This window comes from Protopterus annectens, chromosome 1.part0 (assembly GCF_019279795.1).
Source record: "Protopterus annectens isolate FY-2018-M chromosome 1.part0, PAN1.0, whole genome shotgun sequence".
NCBI classification, from domain to species: Eukaryota; Metazoa; Chordata; order Ceratodontiformes; family Protopteridae; genus Protopterus; species Protopterus annectens.
Window position 1 is genome coordinate 386018158 of NC_056725.1, and position 24598 is coordinate 386042755.

At 44.0% G+C, this 24598-nt stretch overlaps 1 protein-coding gene across 2 annotated transcripts in view; it reads right to left on the reverse strand.

The window, feature by feature from the left end:
* The window catches only part of CALM2 (calmodulin 2), a 531034-nt gene that overhangs the window by 423660 nt on the left and 82776 nt on the right, over nucleotides 1–24598 (reverse strand). For both annotated transcript variants that reach the window (XM_044060244.1, XM_044060247.1), the window contains exon 2: nucleotides 19902–19932. In XM_044060244.1, the coding sequence (XP_043916179.1) occupies nucleotides 19902–19932 (31 nt within the window). The remainder of the gene's footprint in view (nucleotides 1–19901; nucleotides 19933–24598) is intronic.

The window sequence follows — 24598 nt, forward strand, 5'->3', positions numbered from 1 at the left end:
ATAATGTGACCCAATAAAGTACTTTGAAAGGTGTTCTAGATCCAAAATTAAAGCTTCTACATGTGAGGACACTGTTGGCATGCCACACTAGCATTGCACCCTATAGAAGCACAGATCTGAAACTGCTCAAAATACTACAGAGGACTCCCAAAAGCATCCACAGGCCAGGCGTAAATACCAAATTCCATCTCTACAAGTCAAAAGGCTAGATTCAATGAAGGTGGTTAAAGATACTTTCTAGAAGGGGTCTCCACCAGCCCATCCTTTTACCCCAGGAAATTATACTGACTTGCATGTCACTTGCTACAGCAGTCTGGGTTCTATGATGGGCAATGAAAAACAGACCAACACAAACCATTTGCAAATGAAATATTAGCTTTTAACTGTGGCACATTTACACCTTCCTGGAATTCCATCACCAGAAATAGAGCTGGCTGGGAAACAGGCACTGGATTCAAAGTAGAATATTCCTAAATACAAATAAGAGGACATCCTAAAGGTACAAGTGCACTTCTGCATCAAAAAACCTTAAAGCCTTCCTTAAAACAAAGGAAAGGTCTAAGCACTATGTACATTAACAAAACTAGTCAAAAAAATTGTCAAGCTGCAGGATTTTTTTTAAACTTAACTGTACATGAAAGATTAAGAAACAGACCGAACATTTTATCAAACTTAATTTCAATGGCTCTGCACACATCACTAGCACTCCCTTATATACAACTGAGAGTATTTAAAAAACGAATAGAAAGCAGACAAATGCAGAGGTTAATGTACGAACAAGTCCAGGATAGAATCAAACCAGACAATGTGCAAACAAAAACAAGCATGTTAAGAATTTGCACATTCAAACTAAAGATAAGCTGTCAGTACTCTAGTACTGAAGAATGCCTGAAATGAAAGATCTGAAAATGCATGCACTGAGGTAGGCAGACTGTAGAAGGAAATGTTAATGCCGAGATTTATGTAGAGAAAGGGTGTTAAGCCTGACAAGAGCAGGAGTGTACCATCTTGCCAAGAGTTAAATCTGCATACACATTTTGTCGTTAACACAGTTAGTGTACACCTAGCCATGCCAAAACATAAATGGCATCAGAAGTTGACTGCAGAGTTAATTAAAAAAAATTCATGCAAGAGACTGAAGCAGTGCTCAAAGATTTGTCTGAAATCTGAGACTTAAATGCCATCAAAATTAAAACTTTATATAAGCCTTAAAAGGGTTTAGAGTCACAGTTGACTTGACACTACTTATGAAAGGCTAGATGTTTTAAAAAAGTAATCAAAACCAGTCAAAATGTGCATGTACAAACTCCTTTCAACATGGTTAATTGAAGATGCGCAATTAGATTTAACAAGTTTCACAAAGGGTGTAACCCAGTCAAAGCAAGTCTGCTACTACCACAGAATCTACAGCTCTAAAAATAAGCAGTACACTTAGCACAATTGTGTAGGGAGGGGAAAAAAAGGTTCTGCAATAGTACTAGCTTTGTATGAACACCTCAAGCCAGCAGGGTCACAACTCCTAACTAGACCCCTTAAAGTCAAATCAGAATGAATAGCAGCATTACAACATACATATAGTCCAGTCCAACACTTACACCACCGAAGTACTCATCTGACATCTTGTAAAGTTTAAGAAAGCAGACTATGAAGTTAACCTAAACAATAACTAGGTCAGTGCAATAGGGATAATAGTCCAAGGCTATATTAAAAATATGTAAAAGGAGAAGTTTACCAATTGGGACTGGAAAAGGCACTGCACAAAGAAAAAAAGTGTTAAGACCGGTTTAAAGCATAAAAAAAACGGAGACTATTTGCCAATAAGGAAGCAGACAAAATTGCCCATTACACCAAGGTGGCCAAGAAATTAACAGGAAAAAACACAAGTAAACATGCACTGCTAAATGCTACAAAGTCAATTCACCACACACTGTTAAGAAGCAATCTGTATCCATGTTAGCTTAGCAAAGCCTGTTGCGCACAAAAGCTCAAGACCACAATAAAAATTGTCCAAGATGGAAAGGGTTAATGAAAGACTAAAATGAAATAGCAGGGACATCTGCTGACCATTATGCTAAAGAAAGGTGGTACCCAAAGAAATCCTTTGATCAAGTTAATGCTTGCCCAGTAATTAAATGATGGCAGCCATTAGCAATATAAATAATTCAGAGCAGAACCTTGTGGACTAAAGGATTTATAACAGGTCTTCAGATATCAGACTGCTATGGACACATTTAAACTCAAGGGTGACAAGTGAAACTGTTGGGGAAATGCAATGGGTTACCCATTAACTTTAACAGGAGCAATACTTACCTAATTATATGTGGTTAGATCGTACAACTTATGCCTGTAGTTTAAGCACTGGATACCCTTGGCTACACTACCTCAATTTAGCAAAAACTTGAGCTCTGATCCCACATGAAATCATAAAAATACATTAAAGCTTTCTGCAAGTCAGTTGCTTTTCATGTACAATAAAATTAGAAAAAACTTAAGCAGTGGTAAGGGAGTACCCCAAAGGTCTGTGCAGGTGTATTTTTGCATGTTCAGTTTGTGACTAGCTAAATAGCCAATTCTGCAAAGGATAGGCAAGCTAACACTGCCACAAAAAAGTGAACCACTCAAAAGGCTTTATTCCATTTTGTGCAGATGAAGTACAGTTTTGTACCTATCATAAATGTACATGTATGATAGACATGCAACTGCAGTCATAACATGTGGGTTGTCATAACATGTGGGTTGTCCTGCCTCAGGCAGCCCTCGGTCGGCCGGATTCCAAAGTCTGGGTCCGACGTCGGCTGATGTCACATTTCTCTCAGACGTCAGAGCGGCTGGAGTATAAAAGCATCAGCCGACGCCTTTTTCTTCAGTGTTTCTTGCCCCAGATGCCAGGTGCACTCCAAGGAAGGCTGTAATCAAATTGAGACAAAAACAGGATTCCAAACAAATAAATGAGCAATAAAACAAATACACCATAACAGATATCCCCAGCTAAGAGAAAGGGGGATAGGAGTGGACCCAAGGCATAGAGGGGTATGGAGGGAGGGAAAACCCGACTGCAGTTGCATGTCTATCGGACATCTACATTTATGGTAGGTACAAAACTGTACTATGTCCTTCAAGAATGCAACTGCAGTCATAACATGTGGGTAGAATACCATAGCTTAGCTGGGGGAGGAGGTATGCTCTAGGAAAGAGATGTTGTGGCAATCAAACCCTGCAGGACTGCCGAAGCGGAGCCTGCTCTGGATCTGGAATATAGAGGGAGATTGTAGTGTTTGGAGAATGTATGCACGGAGCTCCATGTAGCAGCTTCTAGAATGTCCTTTGTAGGCACCCCTCTTAAAAATGCTGTAGAGGTGGCTGTAGCTCTGGTGGAATGTGGTCTGACATAGGCTGGAACAGTCTTCCCATGAAAGGAACAGAATCTGATGCAATGTCCAATCCATTTAGAAATAGTCTGTTTTGAAATTGCTTTTCCTTGGACTGCAGGGGTGTAAGCTACAAAAATCTGTTCAGACTTCCTACTGGCCTTGGTTCTGTCCAGGTAGTATCGAAGTTGTCTATGAATGTCCAAGGTATGCAAATGTCTTTCCCCTTATTCTCAGGATTGGGGAAGAAAGCAGGCAGATTAATGGCTTGATTTAGAGAAACCCTAGATACCACCTTTGGCATAAAAGTAGGGTTGGTCCTTAATGAAACCCTGTCTCTGTGGAAAATAATAAAGGGTGGTATTGCCATTAGGGCCTGTAGCTCCGAAACCCTTCTTGCTGAGGTAATTGCCAACAGGAAAGCAGTTTTGTTTTCCATGAGAGAAATTGCAAGTCAACTGAAGCTGCTGGCTCAAAAGGAGGTAGAGTCAGTTTTTCTAAGACAAAATTGAGGTCCCAGGCTGGCACTGGGGCCTTTCTTGATGGCTTAATGTTCTTGATTCCCCTGAGGAATAGTCTTCGTAAGGGGTGAGAGAAAACAGGAGGATCAGTGTATCTAGATGAAATAGCAGATGCATGTATCTTTGAAGAATATGAGAGGCCGCTCTAACATATCTGCCAAATATTCCAAGATGAGTGGGATGTTCGGTAATGATGCATCATGTCCCTTGCTGGTATTCCAATTGCGGAATCTTTTCCACTTTGCTAAGTAAACCTTTCTGGTGGATGGTCTTCGAGCCTCTGTTAGTATCCGCTGAACTTCCTTGGAAGAGAGACAGCTGAAGTTATTTATGGGATCTCCCAGGCTGTTAGCTGCAGTGTCTGAAGGTTGGGATGCAGTGTTTCGAAATTGTGTCGAGTCAAAAGTAGTGGCCACTGAGGGAGGGCCCACCTCCTGGTGACATATGCTCCGTAGTAGTGGGTACCAGTGTTGTCTTGGCCAATCCGGAGCTATTATGCTTCCCTTGGGCTTCTCTGCTTTGATCTTTAGTAATACTGAGGTCAGTGGCAGAGGTGGGAATGCATAGATTGCTAGGGAGTTCCAGTTGAATGAAAGGGCATCTACTTTCCAAGCCTTTGGATGGTAAGTCCTTGTGCAAAATTTTGGTAGAAGATGATTGAGGAGAGGGGCAAATAGGTCCACTTCTGGCTTGCCCCATGTCGAAGCGAGTTGTCTGAAAGCCTTCGGATGTAACCTCCACTCGTGTGGATCTGTGAAATTCCTGCTTAGGCTCTCCGCCAACACATTGTCTTTTCCTGGAACAAACTGGGATTGTAACTGGATGTTTAGACTCAGTGATTTCTCCCCAAAGCTGCATTGTCAGTCTGCAAAGGGGGAAAGAGTGGGCGCCCCCCCTGCTTATGTACCACATCACAGTGGTGTTGTCTGTCCGTATCATTAAATGGCCTTGCTGGAGTTGGTGTTGAAAAACCTCGATAGCATGCATTACTGCCAGCATCTCCTTTTGGTTTATATGCAGATGTGTTTCCTTTGGAGACCATTGTCCTTGTATACACCTGCCTTCCATGTGCGCCCCCCATCCAAGGTCTGAGGAGTCTGTAGTCATGGTCTGTGTTCTGTGGTTTTTTGAATGACATACCTGTGTTTTCCTGGCTCACCGAGGCCCACCATAGGAATTCCTTTTGTAGGCATGGAATGAGTGGTATGATTGTCTCCAAGTTGTTGCTGTGTTGAGACCAAATGCTTTTTAGGTACCATTGAAGCTTTCTCATGTGTAGTTTTGCTAATGGAACCAGTAGAATGCAGGATGCCATGTAACCCAGGGCCTGTAGGAATCTCCTTGCAGTCATCTGGGTGAGTTTTGCTAAACCTTTGAAGTATTGAGTTAACTTCTCTTGCTTTTCTTAGGCCATCTGAGAGGCTGTGTCTAAGTTTGGCTCATAAGATTATTTGCTGGGATGGCTGCAGTCTTGACTTTTGGAAGTTGATTGTGTATCCCGATCTTGAAGTAATCGTATGACATAATCCAGGTTTTTTTGTCATCAATTTGTCGTCCGCTTGTATGAGGCAGTCGTCCAGGTAAGAGTAAATTTGTATACCCTGGAGCCTGCAATGAGCAATTACTGAAGCCAGGCATTTTGTAAATACTCTGGGTGCAGTAGACAAGCCAAATGGCAATGCTGAGAATTGATAATGCTCTGGCCCTGCAAGAAATCTGAGGTATCTTCTGCAGCTATGTCTGATAGGGACATGCAGGTATGCCTCCTTGAGGTCCAGAGTAATCAGCCACGACTCCTTGCCCAGCATGGGAAGGAGTTGCTGTAGAGTCAGCATTTTGAACTTTGGTACCATGAGAAAGGTGTTTAATGCGGACAAGTCCAGTATTGGTCTCCATTGAGATTCTTTTCTTGGAACAAGGAACAGTCTTGAGTAAAACCCCTGTTCTTGTTCTAAAACTCTTTCTATTGCTTTCATTCGAGTCAGCAGAGTGATTTACTCGATAGCCTCTGCCCTTTTATGTTGTGGTAGATTTGGCATGCCTTGTTTTCTTGGTAAGGTATGAAAATGAAACTTGTACCCTCTGTCTATAATGTCCAAAATCCATTTGTCCTTTGTCAGTCTGTGCCAGTTTTCTGCAGAGATAATTTCCCGCCCAAGGGAGCTTCTAGTTGTTCCCTGGTAGGCAGTAGTAGAGGAAAGTCATTGAGTTTGTGGTTGTTGGGCAGGTGAAACCCCTGCGTCACTTCTTTGGTTTCCTGGCTGCCATCGTCATCCCCTGTAAGGGCCTCTGTATTTGCCTCTTCCTCGGCCACATCTGTTCTTACCCCTTTGAAACTTTTCTGGGTTAGGAAAGGACCAGTTTTTTGAAGGCCAATTCCTACTGAATCTGGGGGGTTGAACCTGGAGGAAATCTTTCACAGTCTGAACTGATTTTGCTTTTTCTTAGATGGTCTTTAACACATCCTTAACATTTGCACCAAAAAGCTTGTTCTTTTCCAAAGGTGCATCCAGAAGTTTTGCTTTTACATGATCTGGGAGAGGTTGATCTTTTAACCAAGCATGTCTATGCATCACTGCCCCTGTCATAGCTGCCCTACATGAAGCTTCCAGTGCATCATATCCACACTGCAGGAAGTGATTGCTTACTTGCTGAGTGTTATGTACAGCTTCCTGCAAAGTCTTCCTGTCTAAAGGATCAGGAGAAGCTAATGTTTTTTGTAAATCTTCCAAGAGATAATCCTGATATTGGAACATATGAAAAAGGCAATTTAAAGCTCTCATAGATAAGGTAGTGGATGTGTAAACCTTTTTACCCCATCTCTCTAGACCTTGCTTCCCTGTTGGAGGGCAAAGGATTTTTTTGAGGTGGAGGCTGAAACTCCTTTAGGCCCCTGTGAAATAAGTTTCCAAATCAGCAGTATGGGCCCTGAATAAATGGGAATGAGTTTCTGGGACCCTGTAATACCAGTCTGGCTTGGCTGGAGCAGGAGGAAGAGAATCAGGGGTAGCACTAGAATCAGAATACAAATCATCCAGAACATCAAGTACAGGAGGAATAGCTAAGGGCCTGTGCTGAGGCTTCTTAAGAAAGTCCTAAGGCGTTTCCTAGAATCAGAATATTCCTGACCCTGCCACTTGAAATGATCCCTCATGGTGTGCAGAACTTCCCCAAAAGAAATATCCTCAGGAGGGGAGGCAGAAGGTATGGAATCTTCGGCATCCGAGTCCTCATAAGTCTGGAAGAGCTCTTCCTGGCTATCAGAGTGGACAGAGCCCTCAGAGTCTTCATCTGAAGGAGAAGGGTCAGAGGGTTCAACCTGGGGTCTTTTATCAGGAGGAGTCTGGGATGCGCTCTCAGGATGGGCCTGTGAACCTCTCATGAAATTAAAATCAGCAGCCATGGACATAATTTGTGTCTCCGGAGTCGGCTGAGGTAAGGATTTGGAAGCAATATGCTTTGTTTTGCTGGCTGCCTTAGCCCTAGTGTAGGCCTTAATAGACATGGCCATAGGAGGCCTGGCAGCTCCACGTGCAGGAGTGACCTTGTCTACAGCAATGGTCTCTGGCATTTCCTCGGTTTCGGTATCCGGAGGAAAGTCTATAACTGGCGGAGTAATATCTGGAATCGGAGTAGTCGGTAATGCGGTGTCTTCAGTTCGGAGCGGTGGAGAGAGTTTCAGAGGGAACTGGAGCACTCGCGCTAGGTTTCGGCATGGAGTCGGAGGTAGACGTGGGCCGAGGATGTCAGTCCCGGTCTTTTCGCTTTTTGGGAGTTTGCGATGTCGGAAGATCCGACGGCATGGTGTAAGCAAATATAATCGCCGAAAAAATCTTCAGCGAACTCCGCCCGGCGCCTGAGTGCGCTTGTTGAAGCGAGCACAGGCTACACAGGCCGAGACGTCGTGGTCTGGGCCCAGGCAAGGGAGGCAGTAAGAGTAGAAATCCTTATGTGGTATTTGTTTACCACAAAAAAAACAATGGTTAACTTTCAGTAATTTCTGACATCGGCTGAGGCAAGAAAAGGTCCCCAACGGGGTACTTAGCTTTTTTGATGACTTCGGTATTGTAAAATACAGGAGCCGACCGACCGGCACTTGCGAACTGCTTCTGCTTCGGGCACCGCGCGGCAAGAAAGACTGAAGAAAATGGCGTTGGCTGATGCTTTTATACTCCAGCCGCTCTGACGGAGAGAAATGAGACATCAGCCGACGTCGGACCCAGACTTTGGAATCCGGCCGACCGAGGGCTGTCTGAGGCAGGACAACCCACATGTTATGACTGCAGTTGCATTCTTAAAGGACATCATGGCAGATGTTAACAGGGCTGTCAAGAACATCCACATAATTAGACAAGCACTTTGCCCTTTTAGTAAAAATCCAGAAGCTTCAGTCTTAACTAAAATGAATAGTATGGGTCCTACCACCACACCAAAACACTGCCCATCGGGCATTTTTCAATGAAAGGCTTGCTGTACCAAATAAAGATGCCATAGCAGGCTTATAATAAAGTTGTCTCACTGAGGGAGAGCTGCTTAATCATACTGGTCACAATCCAATTTCCATAGTCATGATATGCTGACCAAAACAGGTAAAAAAAATATGCAGACGTCAGCTTCTAAAAAAAATTGCTATACAAAGAGTACCCACTCTGCCTAAACAAAGTGGAAGCTTACTGTCATCCCTCAAATCACCTCAGACCCCCCCCCCCACTCCCAAAGGAGTTAAGGAAGCTCCACTGCCAGTGAAATACAAATTCCATGCAAGGAAAAAAGCAGGTACTCTTGACAAAAAGGTGCCTAATCAAATTAGGCTCAGTAGGCTTGGTCAGAGTGAAAGGATAGAATCCCAGAAAAAGCCATCTGGTTTTGAAACTGAAAGTCACCTGAAACCGCAACCAAAAAGGTGGACAAAGCATTAAACTCCACGCATGCAACAGAGAAAACAGCCAGGAAGAAATCAAACCCAATTGCTGCAGTGAGCAAACTTGCCAGAGGAAGAGCTTCTAAGTAATCAAAGCAGCTAGTGCAAATTGAGCACAGAATACCACAGTACAGAAGTGGCAAAGAAACCCCATATGCTCACCAAGACAGACTAATGTAGGCTTTACTCCAATGGTTTATTGGAGTGGGCCCTTTAAGATACAGCTGCCCGAGAGTTCAGTGTCCCGTTCAAGAGGGGAAAACCCACTCCATTTCCCCTGCCACAACAAGTCAGTGGCCTTGCTCATCAAGGGCTAACTTATTGGCATCAGGTGTCCTTTATTTTCCTATGTTGGAAGGAAAACTGTAGCTACCCACACCCCAGACAGAACTCAGCAGGCAGAGAATCTGGGCACCTGCAGCAAGCCAATCAGGAATGTGCAGGACAAAATCCCCCCCCCCCAATCAGGCATTCAAGCACAACTTCCTGCAGCAACTCCTCACAGGATTAAACAGAAAACGTTACATAAGCAACACCAAACCAAAAGGCAAAAAAGGACAAGATCCCTAGGGGCATATGTGGGTAAACATGCAAGTGAGAACAAATTCACTGTAATACAGACCAATGGTATTCTGTTAAAGGATAGCATGATCCTCCAAAGAGGAATACAACTGGAGGACAGTTTCTAAAGATGGGATACAATTGAAGGTTGTCAGGTGATTCTGAAAAAAAAAAAAAAAAAAAAAAAGACAGGCTCCAGCACAGGGCGAGGTTGGAGGGGGGGGGGGGTTAAGGCGGGACCCAATAAAGCACAAAACCCGGTGAGCATAAAAACAAAGTTGGTGCAAATATAGGAGAAACCTTGCCAGAGTAGGCACAAACCTTCCTGCATCAGGTTCAGTTGAGCCTGGGAGAACTCCAAACTCAGAAGAAATGTCTTGAAAAGGGCAGAAGCCCCATCCATCCACCTGCCATGCAGATAGCCAAGTCATCCCAAGGGAAGGCAGCAAATTGGAAGCCTGTGCCACTGAAACACTCAGCCTACATGCCTCCAAACCTGGGTGGACGATCAGATGGGTCAATACAAGAAATGGGAAGGCAAACAAAGCCCGTCGACACCTGCCAGGTCTTCATGACAACCCCACCTGAAGAAAGTTGGATATGGAGTTATTCCAAAGTATCTCCACAAAGCTGCAAGTGAAGCACAATATAAAAAATGTGTTGCGGCTGGAGTGTAAAAACACTTTACAATAATGTAGCAGAATAGGGGAGCGCTTGAGGTTGCCCTCTTCAGACCTAACTACACATGCAAGTGTTATATTAACTACAGATGACAGCCAAAACACATTACTAAGGAAGCAAACCTCTTTTGCAAGAGGTTAAGGAGACAGCACTGCTCAGGTGGAATATAGGCTTTAAAATATATGTGTTCTATTTCATTACACAAGTCTCCCTCAATTTTTTTTTAGAAACCAAAAGCTTAATTAGGATACATACCAAACACGTTTAGCCAGTGCATTGTCAGTTTATTATGTATGTCATTCAGATGTTCCATAACCTTCTCCAGCATATGGTTAGTCTTGCCTATATAGAAATTCACTACACAAATTGCACTTAACCAAATATACTAGGTTTTTGGTGCAACAGTCTGCATAAAAAGAAAACCATTTGCTTAGAAGATAATGGGTGCATAACCATGCAGGTTGACCATATGTTGCAACAACCTTTACAGGCCCTGCAGGCATATGTTCCCTTACGCTGTGAGGCAAATCGTTCATTTGTTCTATTATGCTTATAACATACGTTGTTTCAAGTTCCTGCTATTCTTAAACTGAATTTGGGGACAGGCTGTGACCCTACTAAATTGGGGGTTAGTAAAATGGGCCAGTTCTTTCACTCAAATTCTATTAACATCCCCAGAAAAAGTCAATTCCCTATTCACCACCTCTGTACACACTTCCATCATGTGCAGTCATGGGGGGACTTTTCAAAAGAAATAGGGTCTCGTTTTATTATGGTCTAATAAATTCACTTCCTTCATTGCATTACTGATAATCAGTTCTGTAGCCCCTATTCTTAAGATCTACACATGGACCATCCAATGCCTCAACATTTTCCTCAGTGTGCAGTCTCGGGCAACTGAGTACTTTATTCTTAACTATACTTCTGGTAATATGCCTAGTGTGCATACTAGAGTGATGAATATTTTTTCCGGCAGCTTTTTCTGAATAACCTGGTTGATAAATGTCCCCAAACATTCTTACTCGCACTAATGTCCAAGAAATCAATCTTAACTTGAGAATATTGTAGAGAAAAAGATAAGTGGTATTCCTTAAGAATCCTACAAAAAAAATAAGGTGAGTCTTACCATAACATTCCATCTGTACAGTTGATCCTCATTCATTACGCCTGGGTTAAATCTGTTCCAGCCTCAGAACAGAGCCAGCAATCTTCCAAGCTCACGACAGCCACAAACACTCAAGCTAAACTCAACCCACACTTCCCCTCTGTTACCCCAGATTGAGTTTGCAAGTCAAAGGAAGTAGAGGATACCTCTGGTCAAAGAACTTAATGGAACCTGATAAGATCCATTATAAGCCTCAGGAGGGGGAAGGTGGGAGGGTCATGAATGAATGAGGATAAATACAGATGGAACGTTCTATACTGGGTATTGACATTCCTTACCCTGGGACAGAGCCCCCAGCTACCTTTATCCCTGGGAGGCGCTCATGGGACATTCCTGAGCAACACTGAACTAAAGGACACTTCGTCTGGAGGCCAAATCCAATTTGGAATGGCTGATGAAGGCATGGGGTCTAGCCCAAGTTGCAGCTGCACAAATGTCGGGTAAAGAAGCTCTAGCATGAAAGGCAGCAGAAGCTGCAACAGACTTAGTGGAATGAGCCCCAACAGCTGTAGTCAGAGAGATTGCGAGTTTTGTAAACAAGTGTTACGCAGTCTTAACCATTTAGCCAATGTGACCTTAAACAGCACATCCAGGTTTAGGACCAGAATAGGCCAGAACAGCAGATTTGATTTGCAAGAAGCCTTAGTTCTCTCCAGACAAACGAAGTTGCCTGTGAATGTCAAGGGTATGTAGGCAATACTCTCCTCTGTTAGAATGACTGGGAAAGAAAACTGGCAATTTAATGGATTGGTTAATGGACATTTCAGAGATCACTTTTGGCAGGAAGTATTTGTTCTCAATGACTCCATCTTTATGAAAGATGGAGTAAGGCTGTTTGATGCAGAGCTTGAAGTTCTCTGGCAGAAGTAATGGCGACAAAAGTTTTCCCAAGAAAGAAACATGGTTGCATGAAAAAGCTGGTTCAAAATGAGCCATAGTAAATTCTTGCAGGACTAAAGACAGATCCCATGGCTGGCTAGGTTCTCAAAAAAAAAAAAAGTGTTTCAAATGATTTACACCCTTTAGAAAAGTCTTGCATAATTTGTGCGAAAAGTCAAGAACACCATTGTGAAAATTAGATATCGCGGCCAAATGAACTCAAATGGTAGAAGCAGATAGGAATAAACTTGACAGGTACTCTAGTACTACCAGCACTGGTGCTGAAAAAGTGTCTTTCAGCCAAATGGTAAACATTTTCCACTTGCTGAGACGAGTAGTTCTGGTGAAGGACTTGAGACAAGGTCATGCACTGGGGAAGATCGATCAGTCTGCCTGGAAATCACTGAAGTGGAGGAGCAAAGCTGTGAGCTTCAGGCTGTTCAGGTTGGGGTGAATCAGATTCTGCAGATGGGAGATCAAATCCAGAGTTGGATCGAGAATCCATGGTTGATCTAGCAGGTGAGGCCATAAGAAGGGGAAACCAATTTGCAGAGGCCAATATGATGCAAGTTGGATAATCTTGCTCTTCAACCAGCAGGTTTTCAGGAACTGTGGAATGAGAGGAAGAGGGGGGAAAAAGGCATAAAATAGACCAGAGGGCCAATCGTGGACTAGAGTGCCCCTGGAAATCAGGGCAAAGCAATTGCTGCACTTTTAGTTGGGGATGCAAAAAGTTCGCAGCAAGGGAAACCCCAGCAGTTGAAAATCTCTGCCACTATAAGATGATTCAGAGAAAACTCATGTGGTTGCAGAATGCACCTGCTCAATCTGTCCATGTTGAAACTCCCGTGAATGTACATTGCTAAAAGAAAGTGGTTGGTAGCCATCACCCATTGCCATATCCTCACAGCCTCCCAACAAAGTGGGTAAAATTTGGTTCGGCCTTGTTGGATTTACTAGACTATAGCCATGTTGTCCAATTGCATTGCAATAGTCCCCGACGGAAAGAGGGGGTGAAATGCTTGCAATGCTAGAAGCACCGCCCTCAGCTCTAGGACATTTATATGCAGATGAGCCTCTAGATCAGACCATATGCCTTGGACAGTTTTCCCCCGAAAAAGCCCCCACCCCATCAGGGAGGCATCCGTGGTCACTGGCTTTGGGCTGTGAAGGGGAGACCATTGTGACTGGTTCTGCAACATCCACCAAATTAAGTCTCGTTTGCATCAGAGTCACCCAAATCTGGGATGAGAGAGGACATTGAAAAGGGTACCACTGGGTGAGTAGTAACCATTGTAAAAGCCTCATGTGAACCCTCTTGAGGGGGACAATGATGATGAAAGCTGCCATGGAACCCAACAGCTGGAGAACAGAATGTGCTGTAGAGCTTTCCCTTGAGAGCATGGATTGAGAAGTTTTATCCTTAAGATTCTGCACTCTGGGATCAATGCTGTGCAGTTTTGTATCCAACAGAACCCCAATTAATTCTATGGATTGGGATGGGGATAGGATTTTTGCTAGTTTATAATTGTACCTAAACTTTGTGGTAGGAAGAGTATGCCATGTCTGGTGGGAGTGGTGATGAGTCAGTAGTCTAGGTATGGAAACACCCAGAATCCTTGCAGTCGCAGGTGAGCTGTGACAACTGCCATGCACTTTAACACTGGGGGCTGTAGAGAGTCCGAAGGGCAGTACTCGGAACTGGTAAGGAGTGGCTCCCACACAGAAGCAAAGGAATCTTAAAATTGTCTGTCCACCTTTATGCGGTAGTAAGCATCTTTAAGCTCTAGAGAGCACATCCAATCACCTGCCTCCAATAGTGGGAGGATAGACTTTGTGACCATCTGGAATTTCTGTACTTCTACGAATTTGTTTAGCACACAAATCCAAAATTTGTCTCCAGTCCCATGTCTTTGGCACTAAATCTTTAGTGGAATCTGGATCCTATCTGGTCTGGTGGGACTATTCGGATAACTTGGCAGCTTTGAAATCTCCAATGCTGCTTCTACTCTGGGTGGAATGTCAGGTAAGCTCCTTAGTGGGGCGGAACAAAGATCGAAGGGAGTATGATAGCCTCTGGTTATATCTTGTACCCAAGAATCGGTGGTAATGGTTAGCAAGGCAGAAGTGTACAAAGAAAACCAACCACTTCCAGAGGAAAGCAGTTGGGCCACTCTTCAGGAGTGCTGGCAGGAGTGGCCAAAATCTCTGGAACCCTGGTTATGCAGACCTCTTCCCTGAAAGGGGCATCTTCCATATGAGCTTGCCCCTCTGCCTCTAGGGGGAAAACTCAAGCTAGTGCGTCATGGAAAGAACCCCAAGACTGCCACATCTTCCCACTCTTCTGGTTTCTAGAGAGCCAGTTGAGAGGAAGAGTGGACACCCATGGCAGAAAGGATCTTATCATCCTGTTCACACCTAGCCAGTGTCTCGAACCCTGGGTCCAAACGAAGAGGCTTCAATGGGAGCATTCAGAAAGGAAGCCTTGAACGGTTCCATGAAATCACAAGCACATCCAGGCATGCAGTCTCATGAACTATGCCTGCGCCCACTGCTCCCGAGTGAGAAATCAGACGCATGGAGTTGGAAATCTCTCAAGGGTGGCAGAGGCCACTGTCCTGGACCTCAGACAGCTCTGGCCAAGGTTTGAGAGCTCAGAAATTAAGTCTTTGAAGCCTGGTAAAATGTGCCATATAATTCAGGGACCTGACAGCAAAGGTATGCTTCCCTAATCTGTCCAGTGCCTGGGACTTTGTTGGGTGGGTGGACAGTCTGGCTTTCTACTGCCAGATCCTTTGTTGTGGCCCCCACCACCAAGGCATCTACAGAAGACCTTTGGACCAGTGAGGCTCACTATCTGGAGGGGACAGAATTTTCTGGCCTGTGGGGAATGGCATCAACAGCCTTCCATGCATGCTGCACAACAAGCTAGACAAAATAAGTCAGCAGGTGGAGTAACCCAAGAGGTAGGGGGCTGGGCACGAAAGGCCTGCAGGAACAGACTGAGGTTAGGTTAGAGGGCTGCCAATCACCTCTCTGCTTACGTATTTAGAGACATCTCCAAAGGATACCTCAGAGGGTGACCTAGGGGACCCTTCCCCATCAAAGGGTCTTCTGTGAGGGACTCTTCTGGGGAGTCAATGTGCTTCCTCTTACACAAACTCTTGCGATTAACTTCCTCAGGGGGAGAATCTGAAGACCGTGCAAAAGGGACCGCCAGTGGAGTGTCTCGAGGCCCTTGTACCTGGTGCCCTGTGTAAATTGTGGTCCAGAGGAGATGGGCACTGATGACACAGGATCGCCAGAAGCAAGAGCCTTCCAGGAGTTGGAAGGCTGGTCCAGCTGAGGTCACACCCCACTCAAGCATATCAGCCCGCCAAGGCTGGTCCACCAGAGGTCACCCCAGTCAAGCACATCAGCCCACTGACAAGAGTCCCTGGCCAGCAGTGAAAAACAGGGGTATGTCACAGCTAGCATCCAGAGCAGTGACTGGAGTGACAAGTCTGCCACAAAGGAGACTGACTCCTTAGTGAGGTCCATGAAAGGAGCCAAAGTGAGGGAAGTCTGTGCTACAGCAGGGGGCTTCAAAGGCAATGAAGGAGAATAAATAGGAGTCTCTGGAGAAGGGTGATCACCTCCAAGGGAAGAGTAGTTCCGGGAGGGTTGGATACCTCTAGACAAAAGCAATTTATCCACAAGGCACACATGTTCCAAGAGCTTTCTAGTGGATCTCTGACATAGCTGAAGGGAAGTCAGGGTCTCTAAGGATGCAAGAAACTGTGCCCACAAAGAGTATTTGGACAGTGCTAAAACAGGGGACTGCACCGAAAACAGCCGTTAAGGCTTGTACTACTGGTGTCCTCTGTGCCAAAGATAAGGTCTGCATTGACAGGGTCAGTGCTGAAGTGGTAGTTGTTACTATGGTAGGTGCTGAAAGTATGCAAAAAACAAGGTGGTCAGTACCAAGAGAATAGTCAAGTGCCATGAAAATAGTCAGAGGCGAAGCAAGAGCAGACGTCAGTCAGACGAAGGCTTCAGTGCCAAAGATCTAGGCACTGAAAGCCTCAGGGCTGAGAAAGTCAAATCCTAATTAGAAAGTTTAGCCTTCTTAGGTCTTTGTTCCTGGTTGTCCCCAGCAGGAGACAATGGGAGAGACTTGCCTTCGTGTTCTCATTTCTTCTCTTATGGGAACTAGGAGGGGGTTGAAGCCTCCAACCCAGAAATAGCCTCAGACAAGGAAGATTCAAGTTGTCCCTTTAGAATCAGTTTATTTCCTTTCCACCAAAGTCCTGTTTGAAAAATTAGCTCAAATCCTGCAAGGCGGGTTAGTCAAATGAGGCACACCCAAACTTGAAACACGTAACACATGTGCATTTGAAAGAGGCAATTTATGCCCACAATCCACATCTTAAATCCTAGACCACCTTTCTCTGCCATGATAGGAGGAAGAAAGAAAAGTAAGGAAAGTACCAACAATGGTGAGAAATACCAGAAGGTAAAGCGGGAAAGATTTTACCAACGATGGTAAAGGAGTTAAGGGCTAGAAAAAAAGAAGTTGCTAGACGAGTTCTCTTACCTTAAAATTAGAACAAAATAACTGCAATCCGATAAAGTATTAAAGAAGTTTATTTAGTTCGCGAGTTAGCTTTGACACGACTGAACGGCAACACAGCAAACTAAATCTGGGGTAACAGGGAGGGGAATTGTGGGTAAGAGTTAGAGTGACTGTCGCGAGCTTGGAAGATGGCCAGCTCTGATCACCCAGGTGTAAGGAACAAGAGGATTAACCATATCGGATCTCTACTTCTGCCTTGCCATATGAAAAAGATATCCACGAAATGTTTGTAAAAAATAACATGCTGCTTAAACATATAACAAAAAGTCCAACTCTTTCCCCAATTGGCCAGCACAATATTGGCACATGCTGTGCCCATGGCAACCCCTGTCTGGAGAAATTAATGCTCAGAGGAAATTATTCTCTAAAATCAAATCCAGTAGGGCACAAATAGGTTGACCTTTGTAGAAAACCTACACTCTGGTTAGAGTCTCACCATAATTCCCTCATCATTAGGGATCACAGTGAAGGAATTCACATCCAGCGTAACAAACATTACGAATCTCATCATTCCTAGAACTTGCCTATATAGAGTTGCTCCAAAAACTGTTTACTATCCCTAAATACATTTTCTACAGTGTTAAAAACATTTCTAAGCTGTTTCTCCACATATAGATAGGCTCAGTGAGCCACCCTCTTCTGGATACAATGGGTCGGAAAATGGGGGTTAAACAGATCTTTATGGATCTTGGGTAGGTCATATACAACTGGTATAGTGGGAGGCTGCACAGAAAAATGTAGAGAGAACTCAATTTGATCAATAAATCATTTACATAAAAATTCAGCCTGTCCATAATACCATTGACCTGGTATTTCTGTAGCATAACCAACAGTATCAGAGCATCTCACATTTTCCTAAAATACTCCATGGTATCAAGAATGACTATCCCACCACCTTTATCAGCAGGCCTAATAACCAAGTGTTCAGCCCTGGCCAATGCCCCCAACACTTCTTTCTTTGCAAGATTATAAAAAACATTTTTAGATTTCTCATTAACTGATTTCCTTAAATCTTCACACATTTTAATAAACTCCTCCATAGCAGGAGAATTGAGATACACAACTAGATTTCTTGAAATCATGTACATTAGTATTTACATCCTCATTCACAAAAATGGTTTTAAGCATATTTCTAGCAAATTATAGAATTGATCAACCAAATTCAACTTACTAGCTGGAACAAATGATGCACATTTAGTACAGAAACCTGTTCCTTGGCAAGTTCTACAGAGGACAGATTGAAAACTAAATTATTTACTTCTGATTGCGTGTAATTGAACCCTTGTAAGCTGAGGAGTGGGATTGCACCCTTCCCCTTCTCCTGCAGCTCAGAGATCTCCCCAGTTTGTCTTGCCTTATGGGGAGAGCTCTCAAAAAAAAAAAAAAAAAAAAAAAAAAAAAAACCAACACACAAAATGGCAGGTACTATCTGAGCCTTGTTTAATTGTTGTAGAAACATTACTATTGCTACTAACTGCTGTTGATTTGGAACAGACTACCATCTTGGACACAGCCAGGTACAGGGGAATCAGGATCCCCCATTAAGGATGTTACAGTTCTCAAGGCGAGTCTAGTACACATGCAGCCCTTACTGCCCAAATTAACATTTTCAGCAATATTTACAGTACTCAGCATTTATAGTACTTACATTAAGTCCATTTTGACTGCCAAAAGGCAGAGTAGTTTTTCATGTCCTACTAGTTCTGCTGACCTAGAGTGAGCCTTGCCCTTTGGAGTCAAACAGGAAATTCATTATTCAAATCCTGCAAGCTTAATGATACTGCCACTGGCGGTATTTTATCAGATTTACAACTTGTACTGAGATTTAAATTCATAATATACAGTTACCAGAAGCAGTTTATCAGATGAATGCTGTTCAGGTTCAGTTGAGCCTGCGAGAACTCCAAACACTGAAGAAATAACTGGAAAAAAAGGACAGAAGCCCCGCCATCCACCTGCCATGCAGACAGCCAAGTCATCCCAAGGGAAGTTAGCAAATTGGAAGCCTGTGCCACTGAAACGCTCAGCCTACATGCCTCCAAACCTGGGTGGATGCCCAAATGGGTCAGTACTCAAATGGGAAGGCAAACTCAAAGAGCCTCTGTCCACACCTGCCAGGTCTTCAGCACAACACCCCACCTGCTGTAAATGCTCAACAATGGGACAGTCACTAAAGTTGGACATGGAGTTATTCTAACGTACCGCAAAAAAGCTGCAAGGAAAGCAAACAGCTTGATGAAAGCCACTGCCAACATGACTGGGGTTCACTCAGAACCCCCTCGAAGGCCATTTTGCCATGGCTCATCCTAGTAACCCACCTACCAATTCTTGAGTCTCATCCACTGTTGACATCAAATGGAGAGCTCCAGTAAGCCTCAAGACTTCTACTTTGACACTCCCAGCCCACTTGCATGATGGTCCTAGCTAATGAACTGGAAACACTTCTGCTGCTAGCATTGAATGACTAGTTTTCATGACCAGTGCTTGGCAGCTTAATAATGCTACACTGTAAAACTGGGGCAGAATTGGGCTGGCATTGTAGCCCAGTGCATTACTGAGTGAGTTTGGGCATTGTAATGGACAAATGGAACAGCACCTTTAGGGTCAATCTGTCCTGAAGTAATCATGCTTGCACACGAGCACAGGCCACAAATCTGTTGGGATGCTTTGGCAGCTTACAGAAACTTGCGTAGAGAGCAGAGCTTGACAATCTGCAGTCAATATAATCCAGCCATAACAAGCCACAGAATTCACCTTACAACTTAGTTACCCTTTATCTGAAGGGCTGTACGGGAAGAGGACCTCCTTACTAGTGTCACTGGAGTTGGAGATTCCGAGTTCATATCTGGTGCTCATCTCTTCTGTAAAGTCAATGCATTTGGAATAGCTTCTACAAAGTAAATGCGGAAAGTTCTGATAGCCAAGTCTCATCTGTTAACACTAGTAAAAACTATTAGAAAACTTCCTACACTTCAAAATGTGATTATGTTTACACTGCACCGCTAATGCAAACCAATGCAACTGCCTCAAGTAGCAGAACTAGAAGCCGCCACATGAAATGTCTTCACTTAAATTAAAACCCTGCATAGTCCCAGCAGTCTTCCCTAGAAAAAGCAAGAGAAAATTCTGTCTAGTCTTTGTATTGCCATTTTCTAAGACCCAAACTAAAGGTTACAAGTAAAACACTTACCAGCAATCTGTTCCTCTGTGAGCTGATCAGCCTGCAAGAGAAAAGAAAACAGTAAGTGTAGTTAAGCTTTCCTTAATAGTGGTAAATTAGTTACAGCTGGTTGATTTCAGAAGTCAAAGCCATCTAATATTTACCTCCTCAGTTGCCCTGTCCCATTATGTCAAATGACTTGGTAGATCCCCCAATCTATTCTAGGTAGCAGACTATGGGGACAATCCTTTGAAGCGATTTGCTAAACAGGTAGTCATCCACATTCCATCTGTGCTCCCTCCCATCCTGTTCAGCTTTACATTTCCTGAACATAATCATGCACATTCAAAAAGTCTCAAGCCCAGGAGAGCACTCTCGTCAAAGATGTGGTCATACCTCTTGCATCCCATTCATCCTAGGCTCCCCTTTTAGTTTCAGCATGGCAATATTTTATAGTAAACCATCCCCTTTCATAGCCTGGCTCCCAAACTGCACATTGCTCATAAGGCCCAAGCAGGATCATATATTTGAGCATTTGTTCAAGCTTTTGAAAAGTTACTTCCCACATTTCATTTGCAGTTTCAAGAATGCACTAGGTTGCTGTGGCCTAGATGCAAGACTTTTTGGGTGAACAGATTAGTTGGCCAACTGATAGTTGGGGGGGGGGGGGCACTGAAGTTTTGCAGGCAAGGATTCTGATGCACGAATTAAAAGTACTACTCTTGCAGTTAATTCCATTTAAGGAGCTAGTTAGACTATTCCTTCTCAATGTCCTACAATTTAAAACCACACTGCAGTACAACTGCTATTCCCCCCAAAACCACTCCAGCTTTCCAACAACTTCTAGTGCAGGAGAGTGTCAAAAGCTTTAGGATAGATAGGTTACAATTAGCACTGGTTTGCGGTTTCCACTGGCTTTGGACCTATATTCAGAGGTCTGATTAGGAAAGCAAAGCTTACTCAGTAATCTGTGGAATAGTGGCAGAAGTACAGTTGTGTACACTTACCATAAATGTAGATGTTCGTGTATTCACTGTTGCAGTAGTCACATTTGGGTTACCTGCTTGCAGTAGCCCTCAGTCTGATTAAAGTATTGGGTCCTGCGTCAGTTAGTCTCATCTTCCATGACGTCAGGTAGTCAGGGGTATAAAGCATGCAGCAAACACCATTACATCAGTTTTTCTTGCTTCCCAATATGGGGCACCTGACATCTGGGGCAATTATATATACACAAGGTTACACCAACAAAAAAGCAAATACTATGTTTAAAGCGTTTTGGTGTAAGCAAGAACAAAGTCAGGTGGATGGAGGGAGGGTAACTTGGACTGCAGTGAATACACCAACATCTACATTTATGCCAAGTGTACATAATTATACTATGTCAATGTTTCACAGTCATCACATTTGGGTAGATTCCCAAAGCCAAGAATGGGAGAAGAAATAAGACAGCGTTAGGACCAGCTATAAGGCCCTGCAAGACTGCAGTGGCAAAGCCAGCTCTGGCTTTAGAGAAAATTGGCAAATGGAAATGCTTTGTGAATGTACAGAACTCCAGGTAGCAGCTTAGAGAATGTCCCTGGTAGGGACACCTCAGAGAAAAGCTGTAGAGGTAGATGCAGCCCTGGTTGAATGTGGTCTTCTCCCCTGTGGGATAGGTTTTCCATGGCGCTTCTAGTATAAATAAATGCAATGGCCTATCCATTTAGGAAGGTTTGCTTTGAAATGGCCTTCACCTCTGCCCCTGCAGCAAATGTCACCAGCAGCTGTTCAGATTTCCTGAGAGGGTTTAGCCAAGTTGTATGTGCATATACAAGGAGTGCAGTATACACCTTCAGTGAATTAGAAAAGGCTGGCAAATGAATGGGCTGATTAAGAGCCATACTACCTTGGGCATGAAAGAGGGATTGGTCCTGAGAGACCCTGGCCGCATGAAAGATGAAAGGCGCCACTGCCATGAGGGTCTGCAATTCAGACACCCTTCTTGCTGAAGCGATTGCTAAAAGGAAAGTGATTTTCCATGAAAGGAATTTTAATTCTGCAGTAGCAGCTGGCTCGAAAGGAGGTAGAGTTTTTCCACTACAAAGTTAAGGTCCCATGCTGGAGCTCTCCTGGGTGGTTGCAAGTTTTTGGCCCCTCTGAGGAACTGCTTGAGCAGTGGATGAGAGAAGGGGGAGGTTCTGTGCTATGAACCGAAATGGCTGAGGAATGAATTTTGATGAAGACAGGCCCTTGAAGCATCTCCGTTAAGTATTGTAAAATCTGAGGTAAACTGAGCACTGCTGTGCTCATCCCTTCAGAGTTCCAGGCACAGAATCTTCCATTTTTCAGCATAAAATTTTCTAGTACTAGGCCTCCTTGCCTCAAAGGATGTCACTGGTTTACTGAGGGACAGTAAAAGGAGAGATTAGCCAAGCTGCTAGATTCAGTGACTGAAGCAGAGGGTTCAGGATCTGGTTCGTCCGAGACAATAGGGTAGGAGTCTGGGGCAGGTGCCATGGGGCCAGTGACACTGCACAAGAGGTACCCAGTGTTGGCATGGCCAGTCTGGTGCAATCAAAATTGTCCTTTGTCTTGTTTGATCTTTAGTAATACTTTGGAGAGCAGAGGCAGAGGAGGAAAGGCATAAACTGATGTACCACACAACAGGTGTTGTCAGTCTACCATTAATTGTCCTGGAAGAATGTGGTCCTTGATGGCTGTTTGAGCATTCTGCATAGCCATCTGATTGATATGCAGGTGCATTTGATTTGGGTTCCATTTGCCCTGAATGCACTTCCCTGCCAGGGAAGCCCCCCATGCATAGTCTGATTGGTCTTTCAGGGTTTGGGTGGCAGAGGGTAGTGTTAATGTTAAGTCCTTGTTTTGGTGGCAGGCCTCTGCCCAAAGAAACTCTAGGTGTAGGAAAGAGTATGCTAGGAATCACTGCTTCTAGATCCTGAGAACGTTGACACCATAGGCTTTTTAGATTGTATAGTTTCTTCATATACAGTCTTGCATATGGAATTGGAAAAATGCAGGTGGCCATGAACCCCAAGGCTTGTAGTATTTGCCTTGCAGATAGCAGGGTTTTTGTGGCCACTTGTTTGAAGTAGGTTTCTATGGCATGAGGAAGGTCATCTGGGAAGTTGTTAAAGCTTGCTCCCAGGAATATAATTTATTGACAGGGTACCAGGTGTGATTTTGTTTATGGTGCACCCCAGACAAGTTAACACCCTTTGTATAAAGGCCAGATGATTCAAAAGTATGTCCTGGCTTTCTGCCCAAATTAAACAATCGTCCACATATGGGTATATTTGAATATTTGCCATCAGTGGAGCTAGGCACTTTGTGAATACCCTGGGCGCAGTAGATCAGCCAAAGGGCAGTGCAGAGAACTGATTGTGTGTAGCCTGCATTGAATAGGTATGTTCTGCAAGTTTTCCGATTGGATGTGCAGGTATGCCTTCTTTAAGTCTAGTGTTGCCAACCAGGCATCTTTGCCTAGCATAGGGAGCAACAGGTGAAGAGTCAGCATCTTGAATTTTGGAATCCCCAATAAGGTGTTTAGAGTAGACAGGTCCAGGACAGGACACCATGAGCAGTCTTTTCTGCGTACCAGGAAAAGTCGAGTAGAAACCTTGTTCCTTTCTCTGGTACCAACTGAATAGCTCCCATGCTTGAGAAAGTACTTGCTTTTGGGCCTCTGCCCACTGATTTGGGGGTTGATTTGGCCATCCGCTTGGCATTGGTAATGTGTGGAAGTGAAATCTGTATCCCTGGGACACTATTTAGAACCCATTTGTCCTGGGTAATGAGTTCCCAGTTCTTTGCAAGAGCAGCAATCTTCCCCCCCCCCCCAAAGGGGCAAAGTGCTTAGAAGTTTTTAAAAAGTCAGAGACAGTTTACCATGGGGGGGGGGGTTATTACTCCCAGCTTTGGAAGTGGAGGCCCCCACTGCTTATTCCTGTGTGTACCCTGGGACTGAAGCCTGGAGCTCTGCTGGATCTGGGTTTGGACTGAAGTCTGGAAGAAGCAGGACCAATTCTTGGAAGGTCAATGCCTACTAAACATTTGAGTAGGTACTTAACAGTTTGCATAAAGTTTGCTTTTTTCCTCCATCTTTAAGAACTTCTTCTGCCTTGTTGCCAAACAGGCAGTCCTTGTTTAAGGAAGCATCCAGTAATTTCGCTTTACAATCTGGCAAGGATTGCTCCTTAACCCAAGCATGCCTTCCAAGTACAGACCCAGTCACAGCAGCCCTATTAAGATGCCTCTAGTGAATCAAAAAATCACATTGCAAAGTAGGTTTTCCAACTTCAGGTGAGTGCAGTAAACCCTTATTTTCAGCACAATCACGAATCATTTTCTGTTTATGCAATCCAAGAATATGCAGCTGATACTTCAACATATGAAACTGGCAGTTTAAAGCCCCAATGGCCAAAGTTGCAGAAGTGTATACCTTCTTACCCCATCTATCCACCCCCCTGGAATCTCCATCAGAGGGGATAGGAGTTTTGGCAGTAGTAGCCTTAATGTCCTTTGGTTCCTGTGAAATGGACTCTGGATCCGCAGTAGGATTTTTAAAGGAACTTGTCAGGAACCCTGCAATATCCATCTTTTCTGGGAGCAGGAGTCGGGAATCAGGGGCAAAGCTAGATTCTGAAAAGGCAATGTCCAGTACAGGGGGTAGCTAAAGGCCTGTGTTGGGGCAGGAGTAAGAAATCCAAGCCTCTTTAGAATCAAGTAAT